The sequence below is a fragment of the Prinia subflava genome, chromosome 3 (assembly GCF_021018805.1).
Source record: "Prinia subflava isolate CZ2003 ecotype Zambia chromosome 3, Cam_Psub_1.2, whole genome shotgun sequence".
NCBI lineage: Eukaryota > Metazoa > Chordata > Aves > Passeriformes > Cisticolidae > Prinia > Prinia subflava.
Genome location: NC_086249.1, coordinates 81337725 through 81360079, shown reverse-complemented (window position 1 = coordinate 81360079; position 22355 = coordinate 81337725). Strand labels below are relative to the sequence as shown.

Here is a 22355-nt window from a genome sequence, read left to right as displayed (position 1 = left end):
GGTTGCAGACACTCAGGCAAGGGTGACACATGGCAGCAGGGGTGACAGGCAGCTTGGCTGGCCACTGCTGCGTTTTACTGCAGTGTGACTTCACATACCCATGGCACGTAACACAGGCCAGAGTCTTGCACAGGCCAGATGCTCTAAAAAGCCATTTGAAAAGGTTCTGAGCAGGCCTGTTGGCTTTCTCGTTAAAGAAAAAAAAACAAATAGTTGTGTTGCATGTCTAACAAAGTTGTTACCTTGACAACTGGTGGTGGAAAACACAACTCAAAGAAAAATTTCTCACTGGAATTAAGTTAGGTAGATTCTCTGGAGAACAACATTAAATGCATTTTGTGTTCTACATGTTGCCACATGAAACAAAATTACACCTAATTACTTTTAATTCCGTTTCCATCCTGCATGACTCATTACCATAATAGCGTGGCATAGCATGTACCGTACAAAGCATCAAAAGCAGCATGTCCAGCAGGTCAGGGGAGGTGATCTGCCCCTCTGCTCTGCTCTGCTCTGCTCTGCTCTGCTCTGCTCTGCTCTGCTCTGCTCTGCTCTGGTGAGACCCCACCCAGGGTGCTGCATCCAGCTCTGGAGTCCAATCAGCAGAGAAAGGGTATGGATCCCTTGGAGCAAAGCCAGGCAAGGGCCACAAAGATGATCAGAGAGATGGAGCACCATTCCTATGAAGACAAGCTGAGATAGCTGGGGTTGTTTAGCCTGGAGAGGAGAAGGCTCCATGGAAACCATACTGGGGCCATCCATTACCTAAAGGGGCATATAAGAAAGATAGAGACAATTTTTTTAGCAGAACCTGTTGTGATAGGCCAAGGGGTCATGGTTTTAAACTAAAAGAGGATCAGTTTAGATTAGATATAGCGAAGAAATGTTTTACAACAAGGGTGGTAAAACACTGAAACAGATTGCCCACAGAGTGGTAGGTGCCCCATCTCTGGAAACATTCAAGGTCAGGTTGGACAAGTGTCTGAGCACTCTGAGCAGCCTGGTCTAGCTGAAGATGTTCATTGCTATTAGATGGACTTTAAAGGTCTCTTTCAACCCAAACTATCCTGTGATTCTGTGAAAGGCTTTGCAGTTGTATTTTTCTTTTTCTTCTTTTTTTTTTTTTTTAGCAGAGTGAGTACTAAACATTTATAACTGAAAGCTAGAACTACTTCAGTAGTGATTTTTATGTTGATGGTCCACTGAGGTAAAATTGTTTCGTTGGTGAACTTCCTAAATACAGAGTGCTTAAGTTTGCAACCAGTACATTTTGCCAGTGGTCAACTATCCCACGGTATTAATTCTAGTATTAGACCTTGCATCTGACATTGAGATGGGAAGTACAGACTGGATTCCTAGAATACCAGCCATTTAAAGGGATTGGTTCTTTGGTTCTTTTTTTTCTGAATTTAGTTCAAGGGTGGGAGCAAAGGAGGATTCTTGCAACTAGCTTAAGCCCATCTGCCAAGATTTCTCTTTTGTCCTTCGAGACAACCCCATTCACATACCCAAATGCAGTTTACTATACTTTAAATCAAAAGGAAAATACTTTGAAAAAGAATTTTCCTGGAGAGCCTGTAAACCTGGGACCCTGATATACTATCATTTTTGTTCCTGTTACTCAGATATATTTTCCTTGTGAAGCACATTAAAGCTTGGGAGTGCCCAGTCCTGTGAAAGGCAAATTAGTCAGAGGTTGTCTTGGTTTGAAAGACAGATATCTGCTAGGAAGGGGCAGGACCTCCCTAGAGATGGAGAATTCAAATCCCCTCCCTCCAAATTATTCCAATTAAAAGGAAAATTAAAGGAGCTTTCAGGCAGAGGTATGGGGGTAGGAATAACAGTTCTTTACTAGTATATAGGACAAAACGACAAACAAACAACAACTACAGCATCAATAATAAACAGAACCAAGAACCTTGAGGGCTTTCTTTTACAAAAGCCCAGAGCAGTTTGATCTGGGCGCCCCTGCAGGACTCCGAGAGGCCGAACTGGAAGGAAGGAAAAGTCCCGGGCTGGTGGATCAGATGAGGAGCTCTGCGCTGGCAGCTGGAACAGCAGGGGTGTCCCGGCAGGGCTGGGCAGGGCAGGGCTACAGAGTAGCAGGGGAGCCTCAAAGGTCCGAAGAAGCAGCGGCGGTGGGGGGAGAGGCTGGAGAAAGCGAGTTCAGGATTCCCGGGTACACAGCAGATGACGATAGATTTTCCCAGGACGAGGCAGAGGCAGAGGGCAGCCTGACCGTCCTCCTCGGCGCTGAGAGCAAGAGTGCCTCCCCCTCCCCCAGATCTGTCTTTTTGCCTTTCCCCAAAGCTCATCCTCTCTCCCCTCTGAGGGACACTCCCAGGGACTCAAAAACAATAGGTGTAGCTTCGTGCTGCTATATCCCTCAAGCACTCTTTTTGTCCTGACTAAGTAGTCATTAAGGCTTCTTGGAAACTTATGGGAAAAAATTCTGTGAGAAGAGGAAAAAAAAAAAAAAACCAAATCTAACCCCCAACAGAGGTACATGAGTCAAAAGCCTCACAACAGAAGCCAGAAGGAAATCTAGTAGAGGATACTGACATTACAGAAGAGTAATGTCAGTCACCCCCACAAGCTATTTTGAAACCAGATCTGAGCTAGACATATAATTCTAAGCTGTGTTAGTGTGAGCAAAGTGGTGGGAGTGTGTGGAGTTTGGTCTCTGGCTTTTATTTGGCAATATAGGAATAGCCTGTGGGACCACTGCTACATGATTCCATAGCTGATATTTCTTGGTGCTTTGCCAAAGACCTTACTGACTTGGAAAGAGTTTGGAGAAGACAAATCTGAAATCTGAAGTGGTAGCTTCTAGAAAAAGTACTCAGAAGTTTGATTTATTTCGTTTAACATAGAAAAGGTTGTCAGGTAAATTGATCATGTCCTTTCTATGGTATCTGTGTAGTCAAAGGTTATGTGATAGCAGAGGGCTTTTAGTCTCAAACAAAAACAAATTAAATGCAGTGAGTTGAAGTCAATGCTAAAGAGATTCAAACCATGGAGCAGACATGGTTTTGACAATAATGAATTATGGAAGCAGCTTTGTCAAGGTTATGGATAATTCTCAATCACTGAAATATTTAAATCCCAAACTTCTTTTTGTGTAATCTTGTGAAGCATATCCAGAGGTTATGAACTTAAAGTATATATCTTGGGGTGAAATTATTTAGCCTTTGTTATTCAGAAGGTCATTCTAGAGCAGGGTCTTCAAGGAAGGCTCCTGTAAACTATTTTTACAGTCAGGTAGAAACTCTATTACCTCTTGTAAAACCTGTCTATGTGGTGCCAGGATCTGTTCTCTGCTGGAAAATGTTTAGGATTTGATAGATTAAAAACACTTGAAAACCATTTATCAAGATTTCTGACCTAGGTTTGCTAGTCTTCAAATCAGCAGAGGAAATGCAATCTTTAACATGAACATAACTTAAATAATATCTCTACTAAAACCACTATTCCTCACATGCTGGATAACATACAAGACAACCCAACGATGAATACATTCAATATAATAATATATGTATGAGAACATATATATTGAGTATATTGGATGCATCCAGGGACTTGTCAGCAAAGCTGCCCTCTTGCTAATGTTTTCTGGCCTAGAGCACAGATACAGGGGTTTTGTACCCACAAATCTGCATTCTGATATTCCTCTGTTTCCTGACCGATAAGTATTATGCATACAGCCTGAATATACTGACATCACAGAGGAGCTGGTAGTATGAATTAGTTTATATTTTGCAGTAAAAATAATGGCAATTTTTTTTTTTGAGAACTTCTTATGATTCCCCCTGGAGTCTGCAGAGCCTCTCACACTGGCAGGGACAAAGCCCACAGTTTATACAGTTTTCTTTTCTTTTCCTGAAGAAACCAAGGATTGGTCCAGGATTCCCTAGCTCCCTGACATAAACACTGGTCCACTGGCTTCCCTCTTTCAGATGTAACATCCCAGACTGAGACCTCTCAATAATGTCATTGCTTTGGTTGTTCAAAATGCAGCAAAGCATTTTTTTGGGAAGCATCTTTGAGGGAAGAGTTCTATGAAGATGCAGTTAGATCATCTTACTACAATTACATGCAATAGGGAGGGAGGAAGACTACTCTTTTATTTTAAATTGGGACTTTGTACTGTGGGAAAATGTTGCAGGAATGAGCCACGCACTTGAACATTTGAAAGCTGATGGTTAAATGCCATTGTCATTTAATTGCATGATCCTGTTGCACAGAGACCACAATGTCAGTGTACAACTGGGCAGAATTTTTAGTGCATTGGGGTAGTACCAGATCTGGCATTGCAATTTCTTTGGCTCTGAAAATTTAATTATTTTCTTTTAGCTTTGTTTCTAATGTACTTAGATAGACATTAATTCCTTTGAGTATATCGTAAATCAGCTCCAGAAATAAGGAAATAGGATAGGAAATTCTACACATTTTACTGATATTAATAATCATATTATTAATGCAAGAAATAATATGAGATGTGAGAAAGTGAGGAAGATTTGATCCAAATTTAAAATTACACTGGTATTTTAGTTCCCACAGATGATAGTCTTCTGCATTTGTACATAGGTTATTGGCTTCTGCATCTGTGTGGCTTCTATCCATCCAAAAATCAGGTGAGTGGCAGAGACGGCAGAAATCACTCAGCAATGTAGAACAGCAGCTTGGGTCAGGGGAGATTTGTTGTCTACTTCCATCTGTACTTTGTTACTTGGCAAAGCAGGGGCCATGATAGAATTTATACAAAGCACACAAAGCAAGTTAACTACACTTTAATCCTCAGAAAGGTGGGTGACAGGGGCAAAGGACTTGCAGTCTGTTCTGAAAAGCATCATCTACTTCACTCTGATGTGCTGCCAGCTGAAGATAATTTCCTTTATTGTTTCCAATTCTCAGAAATGTTTGTAGACACACAATAGACGTTTCTTTTCTATGAAAAAAAATCAAAGCTTTTACATAGACATATAGAGCAGGAGAAAGTAACCACGTGCAGACTTCAGATTGCAGCAAAAATACTTCATTTTTTTTTCATTGTTTCTCAAAGGAAAAAACATTGTTTTCAGTTGCCCAGTGCAGAAACCAGTGGAGTTAAGGAAAAGGTGTTGTTTATTCACATGGATCTGAAGTACTTAAATTCTACTAGAGTAAAAACTAAGGATGTTTTAGTATGATGCAATTTGCCCTAGCAATTTGCCCTTGCTTCACCTTTAAGAAGAAACCAGGATAAGTATGAATAATCATATCACAGAGTAAGAATTTCTCTCTCTGTGATGATTATTCAGTTGCATCCATGGAAAGTATGTTCCTAGGTATTCAACAGTTTTGATTGATGATTATTTATGGCTCTGTTAAGAGCTTATTCAAATGTGTTGCATCACTGCTGCTAGATTATGGAACTTCAAACTTGTAATATATTTTTGTCTTTTATGATAAATTCCAAGAAAGTAACATACCTAATTTTTTTTTACTAAATCTGCCTAGAATTTTCTTGTGTGGCTCAATGCAGTTCTCTCCACATTCCCAGCCATCAGTATATCCAGTGACTTTTTTGTCTCTGAGGCACTGAGCTCCATATATTCAACATTTCTGGTCTTCTGAAATGCATGTGAGCTTCAAAATGAGAAGCCAGTGGAGATGGGGAGAAGCTAATTGTACCTGAGCAGTCTGGGCATTCATGAACCATTTCACTAATTGTTTAGGCTATTTTACTTTTAAAACTCATGTCTTTTCATTCCTCTCGAGGTTTCTCTCGTAGACTTTTTCCATTCTCACATTTTGGGTCCCAGTCCTGCAGTTCTTCCCATTTGGATGAGCCCTGTCAGCCTGGCTGATGTGTGTCCTGTGTTACAGGAGTGATAGGGAGCTTTGATGGCAAATTGCTGGGCATAAACACCTGCTTTCTGATCAAAACCTAACATAGAAATGTCATGCATAAAGTTGTTATTACAATAACTAAATTATAATAGGGATATGTTGTGCCATGCCCTGAAAATTAAACTCAACACTGCAATGTTAATTAAGCCTACAGCATTTTATTTGTCCATGTAGATATTCAATATATTTATATATTGCACAGTTAGGTGTTTTTAGTACAACCTCTTTTCCTTTCCTTTGCTATAATATAAATGCAAAAGAGCATTATAAATTAAACACCTGTACATTTCAGTCAGCAGGATATTCAGATGATTTCAGTCATCTTTTCAGATGTCTAAAGACTAATGTCTTCCACAATGACATTTCTTCCAATAATATACTCAGATTTATATGATATTAGCACAGCTGTTTGAAGCATGGTGCTCACAATGCCAAGGTTGCAGACAGGTTTCATCCCTGTGTGGGATCATTCCAGTCACTTAAGAGTTGGGCTTCATGATCCTTGTGGGTCCCTTCCAACTCGGAATATTCTGTGGTTATGTGATTTCTTACATATTCTGATGGCATTAAGGCAATAGGAAGGAGCTGGAGCAATTTTCACGTGTTTGAGTTACATTACCAGAGACAGAATAAACAGTTCTTGCATTCTTGTGGAAACGTTAATTACTCACATGGCACAACATCATTACAATCAAGACAGAGCAATCAGTTCATATAACAAACCCTATAATCAAAGTAATGTAATCAATGCAAGTAATCAACTATAATAAGCAATTAAATACCTAACTGCATCAAGCAATAACTAAAATTACAGCCTCGAATAGTATCAGCTAATTACATCACTAAAAACTTGTGCAAAAGCCAGTGGTAAGTCTAAGTTTTTAACTATACAGCATAGATATTGCAGGTATTATGGAAAGGTCTGTAGCCTCATCCTGAGAGACACTGGCTAGCAAGGCCTGAGCAAAGCAAAGCAGACCTGTTCCTGAGGCAGGGTTGGGTTTGCTGTATTAAGGCAGGAGTAGGGTTCCTCACTGGAGCCTTGTGTGGCCCTATCCCCAGGGCAGGCAGAGCAGCAGCCCCGAGGCAGGCACGGTGTCACAGCAGCTCTGCACACACATCCTTCCCTCCTGCCACCAGCCTGGGCCAGCTCAAGGCACTGCAGCCACTGAACCTCCGGGGGATGTGCAGGGGAGTCAGCACCATTTCTTTTGTATGCTCCACTGCACTCCACCCGTGCCATGGAGGGTGTGGCCAAAAGTCATTGAGAGAAAATCACCTGTTTGAAGAGGTGATTTTCTCCTAATAATTCTGTATCCATCTGAGAACCGACCTGTCAGTTCACATCAAGAAATATTCTGTCTGTACCCATTGTCCAACAGTGGGGCAGCTCCAGCACCTGGAGGCTTTTCATTTGACTGTAGCAGTACTACAAGAGCACAAACCTCACCAAAATATAGAAGAGTAAGACTAAGGCTACCACTGCAAAGTATTTACATAAAATAAAAATCAGTGAGGAAATATAAAGTAAGACAGAACCCTATATGTGTGTTTCTCGGCCATGACAGTGTACAGATATTCTGAATATTTACTGGTTTGACAGACCTGAAATGATGTGCTGGTTTGAAAGCAAAACCAGTGAGACTCCAAGTCAGAAATACAATTTAATAGAGAAAGAACAAAACACAAGAAAGATAAAAATAAAATAAAATAAAAATAAAATAAGATAAATGCAGTTTTACAAAGGACCACTGACAGAGTCAGAATGCAAACCTGACACCCTGTTGGTCAGGGTGTTGGAAGCAGCCCAAAGTAAGTCCTCCCAGAGTGACAGTTGTGGCTCCATTGAAGTAGAGCTGATGCTCAGGAAAGGGTCCAGTCATCCTATGGGAATCCAGTGGAAACAGGCTCCCTTGGTGTTTGAGATTGCTGGTTTTATCTCAGAGGAAAGGTTTTGGCTCCTCCCACTGGGTGGAGCATCTCACAATGGAATGAGGTGATGTTATCAGTCATGTGAGAGGCCTTAAATGGCCCATTCACAGGTGATGTCCCTGAGAGGAGGATGGGTGGAGGAAGAGATAAGGAGGCACTGCCTTATCTGGTGTTATCAGGTGTCTCATTAACAGAAGGCATCTCTCCTCTTCCCCCCCTAGAGTTACAAGAGGTAAAGAACAATATCTCCCAACTGACTTCAACAGATGAAAATAGAATACACTTTTCTGGTTAGATTTTTCAACCCAAGACAAATGAATATGTGCTGCTACCAAGTATTAAGAGAAGAGGATTCTGTAGGATCCATTCTTTCCGATTAAATAGAAATCCTAAAAGGAGCCCCTGGAAAGCACAATGTGAAATAAATCTTGTTTGTGAGAGTAAAGTTTTAAGCCCCACCAGCTGCTTTTCCTATTTTTGCCACTGAAGTTGGGTTGTTTCAGCATAGCAGACAAAATAAGCAGGGGCTCTAGGCTGGAGTGTAGCATTTCTGGAAGAAGACTAGCTCTTAAATTCTTGCAAGGCAGATGTAGAAGCACAAGAAAGGGTAAGTGCTGTCTGCAGTCTGCAGTGGAATTGCTCTTATGGCATGACCTCACCCAAAGAATGTAACCAGATGCCGTGGGGGCTGCCTCTGAAGTACTTAAACAACACTGGGAATGTATTATTTGCACCAGGGGATCACTAATATGCTGTAGTGACAGTAGCAGTATGGCATGAACAGAAGCATGTCTCTGTCTCCCTCTGCATCGCTTTGGAGGGTTTGATAACTCTGCATTTCGGAACCCTCAGCTCCTAAGGCATGGGAAATATGTGTAGAAATTGAATTAACACACGCTAGCCATGTCTGCAGCTTAGGTAAAAAGAACACATGAAAACCCAATTCTAGGGCTTAAAGTTTGTTAATATACTTTCCTAATTATTGGATACATTTTGAAAAAAAAATAGCAAAAATATTGAAAGCATTCTGTTCCTGACAGTCTGGTCCATTGCAGCACCTGGCAGCAGCATCACCTTGGGGCTGGGCTGCTGCACTCACACAGGACTGTGGGAGCCCAGAAATGGCTCATTCTTTTTTTTAGCACTCACCCTTCCAAATCCCACCCAGCATGCACTATGCACACCCTGATAGCCTAGGACTTTCCATGTCAACAGTCAAGGTGGTGCTCTCAAGAGGGCAAAATATCAGAAAAAGTAGGAAACCACTACCATTACAGAGGAGGCAAATGGCTGAAATGCAGAAATGGAGAGGCCTGGAGGCCCACTTAGTGAGGTGAAACTGAACTGACACATTTGGATTCAAAAGCTGATGATGACCTCGGTGGCTATGAGAAAAAAGTTGTTAATAATTCTAGAAAAGACTGTCCTGGTGCATGGTCGAAAGGTGAAAGAGGAAGGGATTGTCATAGAATGGTAGAATTATTTAGGTTGGAAAAGACCCTTAAGTTCAACGTAAACTTAACACTGCCAAATCCAGTAGTACCATTAATTTTCTGACCATAACTGTACTTTGCCAACTTTCTTAATTTAAAATTTAAAAATTGTTTGTTTGTTTGTTTTACAATTTCTGTCTTTCAATCATCTCTTCATAATGTCCATGACTTTATTTTCGAGCACCTGGACTTCCTTTTAGGGTCACAGCGGTTTTTAAACCTGAGGTTTTGTAGCAACCACAGCATTCCAGATAGCTGCCAGCCAAATACTTACTGCCAATTTATTATGTGGGTTGAAGTTCTTCATGAATAAGAGAGGTGGAGGTGCAGTGGCAGCCTCTTTAGAATCCCTGGCACTGACTGAAGAGCACGTCCTGGCAAAGGGCAGGAGCTGATGCCTGGCACTCCTGTAAGAGCTGTGCCAGATATTGAAGGGAGGCAAGGTGCGGGAAGGTGCGGGAAGGGGAAGGGGAAGGGGGAGGGGGAGGGGGAGGGGGAGGGGGAGGGGGGGGAGGGGAGGGGAGGGGAGGGGAGGGGAGGGGAGGGGAGGGGAGGGGAGGGGAGGGGAGGGGAGGGGAGGGAAGGGAAGGGAAGGGAAGGGAAGGGAAGGGAAGGGAAGGGAAGGGAAGGGAAGGGAAGGGAAGGGAAGGGAAGGGAAGGGAAGGGAAGGGAAGGGAAGGGAAGGGAAGGGAAGGGAAGGGAAGGGAAGGGAAGGGAAGGGAAGGGAAGGGAAGGGAAGGGAAGGGAAGGGAAGGGAAGGGAAGGGAAGGGAAGGGAAGGGAAGGGAAGGGAAGGGAAGGGAAGGGAAGGGAAGGGAAGGGAAGGGAAGGGAAGGGAAGGGAAGGGAAGGGAAGGGAAGGGAAGGGAAGGGAAGGGAAGGGAGGGGAGGGGAAGGGAAGGGAAGGGAAGGGAAGGGAAGGGAAGGGAAGGGAAGGGAAGGGAAGGGAAGGGAAGGGAAGGGAAGGGAAGGGAAGGGAAGGGAAGGGAAGGGAAGGGAAGGGAAGGGAAGGGAAGGGAAGGGAAGGGAAGGGAAGGGAAGGGAAGGGAAGGGAAGGGAAGGGAAGGGAAGGGAAGGGAAGGGAAGGGAAGGGAAGGGAAGGGAAGGGGAGGGGAGGGGAGGGGAGGGGAGGGGAGGGGAGGGGAGGGGAGGGGATGGGGAAAGGGAAAGGGAGAACGGAGAGGAGAGGAGAACAGAGAAGAAGGGAGAAGCCCACTGAGCCCTGTGGTGGTGGTGGGCAGCCCAGGACACTGGCCTGTCCAAGGAGGCAACATTTCCTGTGAGGGCACATGATCTGTCCTGCCCAGAGGCTCCTGGCACAGTGAGCAGTGACCCCTCTCTTCCTCTATTTCCATCAGCTGTCTGAAATATAGAGGTTTGAAAACAATGGTATTATTAAAGAAATAAGTTTTCATGAAGTATATGAGGAATACTATGTTACAAAACAAACTGTATGTAACTACATGAATACAAAAATTTGATATCTCACGAATTATGGGTAAGACATTCTGTTAGACTACCAGGTAGTTAAAATTCTTTAACAATACGAGAAGATACAGGTCTTTAGGAGACTGGCTGTTTTAAAATTGTTATTTTAATTAGTTTTCTGGCAGTTGATGTGGGTTCAGTAATTGGAAATATGGACATGGAGATTTCAGAAGGTATTGTTTCTTCTTTTTCCATATTACTGTGAAATTTTGCAAGTTAAATTGTTTTCTGAAAGCCATTTCTGCTTTAGAAATTACAAACTGAAAACCGAATTGCAGGTTTATCTGCCAGTGAGTAAAATCCCAAAACACTTTTCAAAAAAATCCACCCTTGTTTCTGATTCTGGAGAGGTGTGGTCATGTGCTCTGTGTGGGAGTCACAAGGCTGGGGAGCAAACAGAGGTATAAAATGTTTTGTTCTGCAAAGCTGACTCCCCCTCACTGCAGTATTGATGATACTGGCCTTGGACTCAGAAGTTCCTAATATCAAACTGGCCAGAACCAATGTGGAAACTGTTCATAACAGTTTTTTAAATGGACATGTTTCATTTGTTTATGGTTGAAAGCACAGAGATTTTTGTATTAATCAGTCCTGTGAATCCCTAGAATTTTCTAGCAGTCTTCCTCAGGAGAATTCCATCTCTTTGGGAATGCTGTTGAAAAAGCTGGAGAAACAGCCCTTGGTCAGGGAGAGACAGGAATTACAAAAGACCTGTAGCATTTCCTCTCATTGTTTGTACAGGGCAGGATCCAACCAACTTTAGTTTGGGCCCCCAGACAGTGATGCAGTCTGCCTCCTTTCCCAGGCTCCTTCTTTTAGGGGCTTCTTTTATCTTTGGTCTGAAAGCTCTCAGGTTTGTATGCTCCCATGTGCCACGTGCTCTCAGCCCGTGTGGGGCAGACACAGATACCTGTGCTCCATCTAGCCCTCCAGAGGAGCATAAAAGCTAATTGCTAATAACTTCTTTGTTCATATTTGCATGCCTGTTTTCAGAAAGTTAGAGAGTGTGATCTTGAAGGGAATTATAATCCCCAGAACACCCAGCTGTTGGCACAAGGCTGAGCTGGCACTGAAGGGTGATGTTTCAGTTTGGCTTTAGGATTAAACTTGAGAAATCTTGGCAGCTATCCCTCTCCTATTGCTAGCTTTGCTAGTAGATGAAAACAACCAAAACCAGAAAATTAAAACTTGACGCTAATGGGACACTGAAAACATTATTCTGGTTTTGGACTCCTCAGTTTTATCTATATTCATCTTTTACATGTGACCAGGATGGTTCCTTGCTCCCAAGGCCAACTGGCATGGTGAAGCCCACGTCCTCACTCTCAAAGTCTCTTGGAATGTAAATGGCAATGTCCAAATTACTTACTGGGAATGGTTCTTGGACCATACTAATTTACAAAGCATGCCCAGAAATTATTTTGGAAGAGTGATAGTTTGCCCAGGCCAAAGCACAGTTCTAACAATTTAATGGGCTTGATGCTCGAGTTTCAGGCCTGGGAACATTCCCTGGCACTGATTAATCTACACCTCTCTTGATGCAGCTTTGGAAGCTAAGACTAAATAAATGCTGTAATTGGAAAAAAGTATCCCTCACTGTATAATTATTTCAATAAAATATTAGCTATGTTTTGTAAAGTATGGCATACATTTCAGTCAATACAGTTTAAGCTATATCTCCATTCTCTGAAAGTGAGTTTACACTTAAGGGAGATAGAATTTTCACTGTGTTATCCAAAATATATCTGTTCTCCAAGGAAACAAAAACTGGCGCAGAAAAAACTTCTTTCCATACCTCAGCTAAGAGCCTTTCAACCTTCCCACAGACATTTTATCAAATCCACCAAAGATACTGTTAAAAAAATACTTCTCTTACAGAAAAAACATATTGCAATGCTCCCACGATCAAAGAGAATGTGGAGTTGCTATTGTATGCTCTTAAAATAAAGCAATCAGCCTAACCAAACCTCTCTATATTTGGACCAAATCTTCTCTTCTTTGGCATAAAGCCTTCCCTCTTGTCTGTCTGTCATTCTCAGATTTTAATACACATACTAGAAAACAGTTGAAATACAAAATTCAAGAAGAGGCAAAGCTGCAGTTTGCCTTGTAGGGTTCAAGGCTGAGCAGTTCTGATTTGTCTGAAATGAAAGGGAAGTACTGGGTGTCCTGGGTTTTTTGGGGCAGGGTGGGGGGAGGGTTGACACATCTGAAAGTTTTCTAAACTTAGCTTGATAGTGTTCTGACTTTACCTGACCAGTATACACAAACTCACTCAAACGTAGTTAGCTAAGAAATCATCTTTTCCAGTGCTCAGAAGGATTGAATAAAACCTGTCCATTTTTCCTTTGCATCAATAAATAAACAAACCCAAGAATACAATTATATTTTTATATAGAAGTCTTTCTCTTTTTACCAGCCTACATATTTTATCCTCTGTGTGTATCAGCAGAGCTTTAATCAACACAACTTTCCCACCTGTCAATTTCCACTTAAAGGGACTTACTCAAAGAAGCAGAGAAAGGGAATGCATTATTTATTATATATTAATATTACACACTAGTGGGAGGTATTGCATAGCTCTGTTTCGATAACAGTGGTTGAAGAAGTTCTTGGAATCAAGTGATATTAAATAAGTCAAAAAGAATATTGTTGCTATATACTTTAGGGTTACTCTTAATAGATGAAATGTATATATATACATACACACACATATATAGTATTTAAAAGCAGCTTTGTTTCAACTACTGTTTCTATAAGCAGTAGAATGAAGAAGAAGCAAGGACTGGTAGGTATATACTAGATTCATACACAATCTGTTTTGAGCATTGTCAAGTATTTTAAGAGCAGTCTGTCAGGAATGTTTTTATAGCTTTAAAGTATGTCTCATTTGCCTTTGGTATTAGACACTCCTATAAAGTCCTGTGGCTGCTTATGTGGTGTGACATACTGTTGGATAACTTTTCAACACTTCTTAATATCTGTGTGGTGCCTTATTCATATAAACACCTTAATAGACAGACAGACAGACCACAGCACCTCTGTGGCGTGAAAATGGAAGCTTTTACCAGTGCAACCTTTTGGCATCCCCTTTACTTAAAGGCTGTGTGGTTTAGGTGTTAAATTTTGTAGGTGTCTGGACAAGGCCAATGTTATCTAATCTTTGTTATTTTTGTACACTTGATCATCACTCATTTATCTGATTGCACATAGGGATTCATTTAGAAAATGAACTGAATGCAGAAGGCTGGCTGTACTAGTGCAGCAGGCTTGCTGTTCAAAATCAGGTGCATGAAGGAGGATACTCACTTGCCATGATTGTGCGTGCAGATGTAATAACTGCATTCACTGTGGTTGCTTCCAAGTCACAGCTCTGACCTTTTTGCTGCACAGCAGTATCAAGCCATAATAGCTGGTATGGATTAATCAGTAACCTCTTTCCTCAGGGAACAGTGCTGCTTCCAGTCACAAGCACACTTGGATGAAAAGTGTGCTTGTCTTCTCCATCAAAGACCAAACCAATAAAAGGACCAATTTATTTTTTAAGAGGAAGAAGGTGTAAGAGGTAGAAAAACCATGTAAGCCAAGAGATCAGGGCCAAAAGTAAGGGTCTTCCTGTACTTGATGGAGGCAGATTAGACAGCTTTCTCGCTGCCTTTAAGAAGATACAGTGGTGTCTGAGGGGAGTATTTTAGCATTCGGGGTCAGACTCAGCCTCGTAGTGTGATGTGGTGGTGTCACTCATCAGCAATCTGTAGTAAGATATGAATGCCCCAAAGATAAGGCCAGGGAGCATCTGTCTCCAGGTGGTAAGGCATATCTGCTAAAGTCATAACCTATGATCCTTTGAGAGAACTTGTTAGTCTGCTCATAGCCTGACATAGACTCTGACCCTCTTCACAGAATTGGAGTTGAATTGGGCAGAACCTCTGTAGATTTCTAATCCAATCACCTGTGCTTAGAGCAATGTCAGCTAGCACAGGTCATTCAGAACCGTGTCCAGTTTGAGTATCTCCAAGGATGGATACTGCACAACCGCTCTGGGAAACCTGTTCCGGTGTTTAATCACCCATAGAATAAAAAAGCTTTACTTCTTATGCTTAAATGGAATTTTCCATATTTCTGTTTGTGCCCGCTACATCTTGTCATTTTTCTGGATGCTACTAAGAGAAATGTGGCTCCATCTTTTTCACTTCCCCATCAAGTATTGATCTGTATTAATAAGGTGCATGGGAACCTTCTCTTGTCTAGGCTGAACAGTCCCAGCTCTGCTTCTCTTATGACAGTCTGTTAATTCAAAGGCCATGTCCATGGTCTCTCTCCTACTGGGGAGCCAAGCACTTTATCCAGCATTCCAGATGTGTCTCTTTAACTTGCTACCCACCAGGACCCTCTGTAAAGCTGCTCTCCAGCCAGTCATGCCCCAGTCTTTTCTGGTGCATGGGAGTATTCCTCCCCAGGTGCAGGATTTGACATTTTCCTGTACTGCACTTGTTGAGGTTCCTGTGGGCCATTTCTCCAGCCCAGGCCTCTCTGAACAATGACATGATCCTGTGGTGTTTCAGCCACTCATCTCAATTTTGTATCATCTGCTATCTAGCAGAGGGTGCACTCCACCCATCATCCAGTTCAGTAATTGAGATGTTACACAATATTGTCCTAGTAGTGACCCCTGAGGTAGACAACTATTGAGTCACCTCCAGCTGGTCCCAACACTACGACCTCAGCAGTTCTGCCAGCTTTCCGTCCACCTCACTCTCCATTTATTTAGCCTATATTTCATCAGCTTGTCTGTGAGAATGAGAGACTGCCAGAGGCATTAGTGAAGATAAAGATCCAGAATCAGGTGAGCAAGAAGCTCCACTCATCCACCAAGCCAGTCACATCCTTGTAGAAGGTCAGCAGGTGGGTCAGACATGACTCTCCCTTTGTAAATCCATGCTGACTACTCCAAATCACATCCTTGAGATGCTTGGAAATTGTTTCCAAGATTATTTTCCTTCCCATCAGTGTGTAGTTCCTTTGATTGTCTTTCTTGTCATCCTTGAAGACAGGATGTATCACCAGTCTGTTTAAATGTTCTCTAAACTGATCCCCCTTTGGCAAGGGTAGTCCTTTCTTGTGCCAGATTTTCCCATTGGTCTCCACTGTAGACCAAGGTAAGGAAGGCACTGAATACTTTGATCTTTTCCATGTCTTTGTACTATGTTGCCTGCCTTATTCAGTGATGTGCACATATTTTTCTGATTTCTTTTTTGCTACTAATATACCCAATAGAAGCCCTTCTTCCTGCCCTTTGCAACCCTTGCTAGACTGAATTCCAAAAGAACTTTGGCTTTCTAACCCCATCTGTGCATGCTCGTATAATTTTTCTATTTTCCTTCCTGGTGATTTCCCCTTTTATTGCCCTTCTCGTAGACTTCCTTCTCATGCCTGAGTTACATCTGGAGCTCCTTGTTTATCCACACAGGCCTCATGCTGCCTTTACTTGATTTTCTGCTAGATGGGATGAACTATTTCTCAATTTGGAGGAATGAACCTTGAATATCAACCCACTTTCCTGAACCTCATTTCTTTCCAGGACTGTATCCCATAGGATTCTTCCTAACAGATCCCTGAATAAGCTAAAGTCTCCTTTCTTCAAGTCCAGAGTTGGGATCCTGCTCCATCCTCTCCAGATTCTGAACCCCACCATATCATTAGGGGCAAGGCTGCCCCTGATCTTCACATCCCTGAGCAATCTTTCCTTGTTTTTAACTATGATGTCCAGCAGAGCTCCTCTCCTTTTCAGCTCTTGTTCTGGCAGAGAAACTGCAATCTTCTTAGACCTCCCAACCAGGTCTGTCCCTAGAAGTCATGGCTAAAGGCTAATGCTTTCCCAGGACTGTGGAAGAATGTTGACCTAGTTCAAGACATGGCATGCTGTTCGTGTGGTATTTGCTTTTCCTCTAGAGAAAAAGATTTACTGAAGCATTTTTTCTTACACTTGTGTAATATAAATAAATATTTTTGGATGCAGGAAGCTAACCTTTCTCTAACCCTTGAGAGTTGGTGTCCAAACTTGCTTAAGTTTGCTGGAGTAATCAGAAAGGCAAACAAGCTGATGGAGGAGCTTTATTCATTGATCTGTCTGCATTCCTGCCTAACTCTGCATTTTAACTAATTGTGTATTTTGGATCAGCAGATTTATATAGTTCACACTTCATTATCCAACAAGCAGAGAATACTCTGTGATCTGAAGTAGTGCAGATCTTTCTGCAAAATCCGGTTTATTCCTGGATGGATCTTAAAGCTTTAAAATGCAGTGAAAGTTAATCAGTGAAGATTTCTGCTAACAACTTAAATAGTCCTTTACTTATAAGTTGGCATGGAAAGAGGGGATGGCAGATAGTGGGTTTGCATCTTCTGTATTGGATCTGGTCTGACTGACATTGGACAGCAATAAGCACTTGAATGCTTTCACAGAATTACAGAATTACCAGGTTGGAAAAGGCCCTCAAGATCATCAGGTCCAATCCATGCCCTAAGACCTCAACTAGACCATGGCACTGAGTGCCACATCCAGACTTTTTTTAAACACATCCAGGGCTGGTGACTCCACCACTTCCCCAGGCTGATCACTCTTTCCATAAAAAACTTTTTCCTAATATCCAGCCTATATTTCCCTTGGCACAGCTTAAGACTGTGTCCTCTCATTCTGGCAGTTGCTACCTGGAGAAAGAGACCAACCCCCACCTGACTACAGCCACCTTTCAGAGAGTTGTGGAGAGTGATAAGGTCACCTCTGAGTCTCCTTTTCTCCAGGCTAAACAACCCCAGCTCCCTCAGTTGTTCCTCACAGGGTTTGTGCTCCCAGCCCCTCTCCAGCCCCGTTGCCTCCTCTGGATGTGCTCAAGCGTCTCAATGCCCTTCCTAAACTGAGAGGCCAGAGCTGGACACAGCACTCGAGGTGTGGCCTCACCAGTGCCCAGGACAGGGGAAGAATGACCTCCCTGCTCCTGCTGGCCACACCATTCCTGATCCAGGCCAGGATGCCATTGGCCTTTCTGGCCTCCAGGGCACACTGCTGGCTCATGTCCAGCTGGCTATTGACCAGAACCCGCAGGTCCCTTTCTGCCTGGGCACTGTCCAGCCACACCATCCCCAGTCTATAATGTTGCAGGGTGGGGGGGATGGGGGGTTGTGACCAAAATGCAGGACTCAGCACTTGGACTTATTGAACTTCATCCCATTGGACTCTGCCCATCCATCCAACCATTCCAGGTCTCTGCAGAGCCCTCCTACCTTCAGGACTAGATAAGTGATGGAAAATTGAAAAAGCTTTTCTTTTTTTTTTTTTTCAAATGTAAGTAATTCCAACACTGCTTTAGGATAGACAGTGGATCGATCACAGAGGACTCAAGTTGTCAAATCCTCCCAGAACAAATATGGTCTAGTCCTGAAACTGACTGAGGTATGCACCCTCCAGCCTTCGAAGTGGCTGTTTGCCAAGGTCAGGAGCACACATTTTCCATCTGGCCAAGGATATTTCATTGTGTTCTTCCTTTATATCAGTTTGTGGGAACTGTTACAAGCAAAACATGAAATATGAGCAGTGAATGCATCTTTTGCAATAGCATAAATGGAAAATAAGGCAAAACCAAACAATGTTGATTGCTTTCTCTTTATGTCCTAATTTCTTCATTATTCTTTGTTTTACTTCTGGGGTTTGAAGTGTGTGTTATAAGTGGAATACTCAAACTATTATCTATTTTACTTTGTTCTCACCATGGACATTGTTGAAATTCTTCAAAAAGAAAGTCCTTTAAAAATAAAGTATCTTGAAAACAACCTGCAAAATAAATCTGGATTCTTAGGTAAGAAACTGTACCAGAAAAAAGAGTGATTGGACCATCCTCAGAGCAGGACTATTTGACATCAAGTGTGGTTAAATGACATCAAGTGGTTAAATGCCACTTTCTGAAAAGAAACATAGGGGGTGTGAGCCATTTACCCAAGTGACTGCATTGCTTCAGCTCCACAGAGCTGTCAGCATCTGCATGGGGGCATGGGACATGGTGCCTTCCATTTCCTTCAAACCAATCACTTTTCTGGCTGTTTTTCTCCTTACAGGAACCCAGACCTCTGTATAACAAAAGATGCCAGTTTTATTCAAGTGGAATAGGATTCCTATATGATGCCTACCAGACTGAGGTAAACAAACTCACCACATCATGTGTTCACTTCTGCTGTGCTGGGGAGGAGTGAGGGAGATGTTTGAGAGCATGTCTGTCCACATGGGTCATGGGTAGAGAGAAACCCCACTGCTCTTCTCCCACAAGTGACTCCCTGCTTGTCCAAGCCTCTGATGATTGCAAATCACTACACTCAGTGAGGTTTTGAGTTATCATCAGTGTTTGTATCCAGTACATTACTCTGGGACTGGAATGATTCCTAGTCCATCTATGCTGTACAATAACTGTTTGGGATATGTTTGTCACGTTGGCATTTTCCTCTAAGAAGGCTTTTGTAGACTCCAAGTGGAATAGGAAATACCTAATCCATTTGTATCACCTAGAAGACTTCAAATCTCTGTATTTATCCAGCATAGACCAAGAACATCAGTGGTTTGAATGCAGCATTTTTGTTATCTCAATGACAGTGGCATGGTCAGAAGTGCCCATATCCAAATGGCTAGCTTCCTGAGAAGTCCAGATTTCGTTTCTTTTCCTATTTTATTATTGTTGTAAATTGGTGGGAGTGAATAGAAAAGCAAAATGGAGAACAGCTGAACAGAGGTATAACTTTCAAGAAGCCAGTTGTTCTTCATCACTATTCCTGCCATGGCTAGGAAAAAGTGTATGGGGAATGTTACCACTAATACTTCTAGAAAGCTTAGCAGAGTACACTACCAAGATGGGCAGCTCCTTAAATCTTGCTGCCAGGGCATCCTGTTGCTGATTCCAGAAAATGTATGACAAAAATATTTGACTGATCTCCTCATGTAAAGACCAACCCAGACAAACTTCTGGCGTGTGACAACACCCTTTCCTGTAAGATTTACTCCTTCCTCTTCTAACGTGTGCGTTCACACTCAGACACAGACATGGCCTGAGAGATGCTTCTGACTCCTGTAATAAGCATGTGGTTGGCGTCACACTGACCACAGCTCCTTGCAGGTGACCCCAGCCTCAGGCTTCTGGCCAGACAGTTTTCCACAGCTCTGCTGATTCTGGGAATGTCTAAACTTGGGCCACCCAGAACTCCTTCCTCGATTCTGGAAAAAAACCAAACCACACATCTTATAAAAGTGTAGGTAGTTTCTAACAACATTCTTGTCTGGTTGTTCACTGATTTAGACTTAGGGTATGCTAATTCAGAGTTAAGGATCCGTGGCATTTATACTTGCCTTTTGCTTTTCCACTAGCCAGCTAGTGAGCACAGGACATGCTCTGCATGTCTGGCAAACACTTAACTAGGAAAGCAGATTGCTTACTGACTGCAAGTTTCCTTTTGATTGACATCTCTCACCTGTAAGTGGTCTCCAGCTCACTGTTTCAGTTCTCTTTGCTCAAAGCAGGAATAACTTTATTTTCTTGGAATTACTATGAGAGGAGAACATATGTTCAATTTCTGCTGAGGACATAATCAATCATAAAAGTCCAGGACATGAAAAAGTTGTATGTCTGGTCACTGAAATTAAATAATAGGTCTTGACATGCAGAACGCCCACAAATTACCTGTTTCTACCACCCTTGCTCACACCACATATTGATTTGTTTATTTTGGTTTATTCACTGTTCTCCTAAAAAGGAGTGTCTTGTTCTATGCATGTTTTTAAAATGCAGTGATAAAAATAGATAATTACTGTAACTTCCTTGGCCAAGAATATGTGTCTTGTAGCGTAGAAGCACATAAAAACATGTTTAAGATAATGCTGATCTCCCTGTTTTGTACTTCTAGCCTTCTCCATTAAAATGGGCAGACTGACCTTAATATTGCTTGGAGAGGGAAAAACTGCTTTTATTTCCTATCAAAAGTGGTCCCCAAACCAGGCATGAGAACAAACCAGTTTTTAGCAGCCCATTCCATCTTACAAAGCCCTCCTATCCCAATCATGCCTGTGTAATGGGAAATGGGTATTTAAACTCTGCAGGCCTCAGGCCATTTTCACTGCATATAGGAGGTCAAAACCAAAGTCTGAAGATTCATTCAAAGCAAAAGCATCCCACAGAATGGCTGAGGTAGCACCCTGTGCTCCAGGATTGTTTTTCAGCCTGCCTTGAGGTGTAGCCAGGTGAGATGGTTCAGTCACTGCCTTGATGAAGCTGATGCAGTCAGTGGCAGTACAGGCTCCTCTTCTGCAGAAAGCAGCAGCTCAGGCTGACAGCTGCAGCTGAATGTGACTTCAGGCCAACAAAGCCCTTAGGTTACACTCCAGCAAGTTCAGCCACAATAGAGCAATGGTGTTGAAACCAGGTCCTGTCTCAGGGTGAGATGTCCTTGTGACAAGTGGGATGTGTCTGTATCAAACTGAGCTCCATTTCCAGATTGCAACCTAGACAGAGACTGTCCTTTTATAACCTACCATTTTGGGATAAAAGAGCTGATTTATATGAGACACTAACCACAGGTACAGCCTTGTTCTGAGCAGCAAAACAGTCCCAAGGAATCATATTAATCTCCTTCTTACATTAGTTTTCTCAGCCATCTTCCACTGATCAAATCCGGCTCAGGACAAGTGTGGCAAGTTGAAGACCAGTTGTGAGATGAACTTCCTCTGTTGCTGAGTGTGTGTGTTTAAGGCTCTCCTTTTTGCTGGGAACAAGCATATGAGGAGTACAAACTCATCAACAGTGACAGTTTTCATACTAAAAGTACACACAGATCCAGGACTTAGGAAGTGAGAAACATTTGGTTTAATATCTCTTGTGGACACTATTCCGTAGAGTAACACATTCATGGCTAAGCCAGAGCTGTCTGATAAACTTGTCAAAAGCAGGAATGTATTCCTAAGCATGCTCCTTTTGCTTTTTCATTATGAGGAGTTTTTCATTCAATAATACATTTTATTTGAATTTTGTGAACAAAATAATTCTCAGTGGTTACAGAGATTTTTTTTTCCTATCAAATAAAAGCTATAGAAAGAATGTATTTTCTGATTGCTAGCTTTCAAAACCTGACAGCTCTCCAGGATTTCAAAGTCAATAAGCTAAAACTCTCAGAAAAAAGAAAAAGAAAAAAAAAAGCCTTACATATAAAGTATTTGAATTGGTCTGTAGTGCCAGATAGAAGTGATTAATGCTTACCACACTTAAGGAGTCATTAAAATGATTTTGCGTCTGGATGGAGAGTGGCTTATGTGCCTTTATTGTTCTAACATCTGTCCGTCCCTGCAATTCCTCCTCACATAAATAAACCTTTTCAATTTTGTATTTGAGAGCCTGCAATAAATGGTACTTATTTGCTGGAGTGCTTGGATCTTTTCTGAATTATTCTGTTTGTGGGTTTGAAGATTGTTCTTGCTGTTGTTCATAATCACTTCCTTCTTCAGAGGGGTTTCACTGAAAGGG

At 42.2% G+C, this 22355-nt stretch overlaps 1 protein-coding gene across 3 annotated transcripts in view; it reads left to right on the top strand.

Annotated features, from left to right (window-relative positions):
- TMEM255B (transmembrane protein 255B) overlaps positions 1-22355 on the top strand; it is a 65961-nt gene that overhangs the window by 31696 nt on the left and 11910 nt on the right. For all 3 annotated transcript variants that reach the window (XM_063392718.1, XM_063392717.1, XM_063392716.1), the window contains one exon: positions 18916-18996. In XM_063392718.1, the coding sequence (XP_063248788.1) occupies positions 18916-18996 (81 nt within the window). The remainder of the gene's footprint in view (positions 1-18915; positions 18997-22355) is intronic.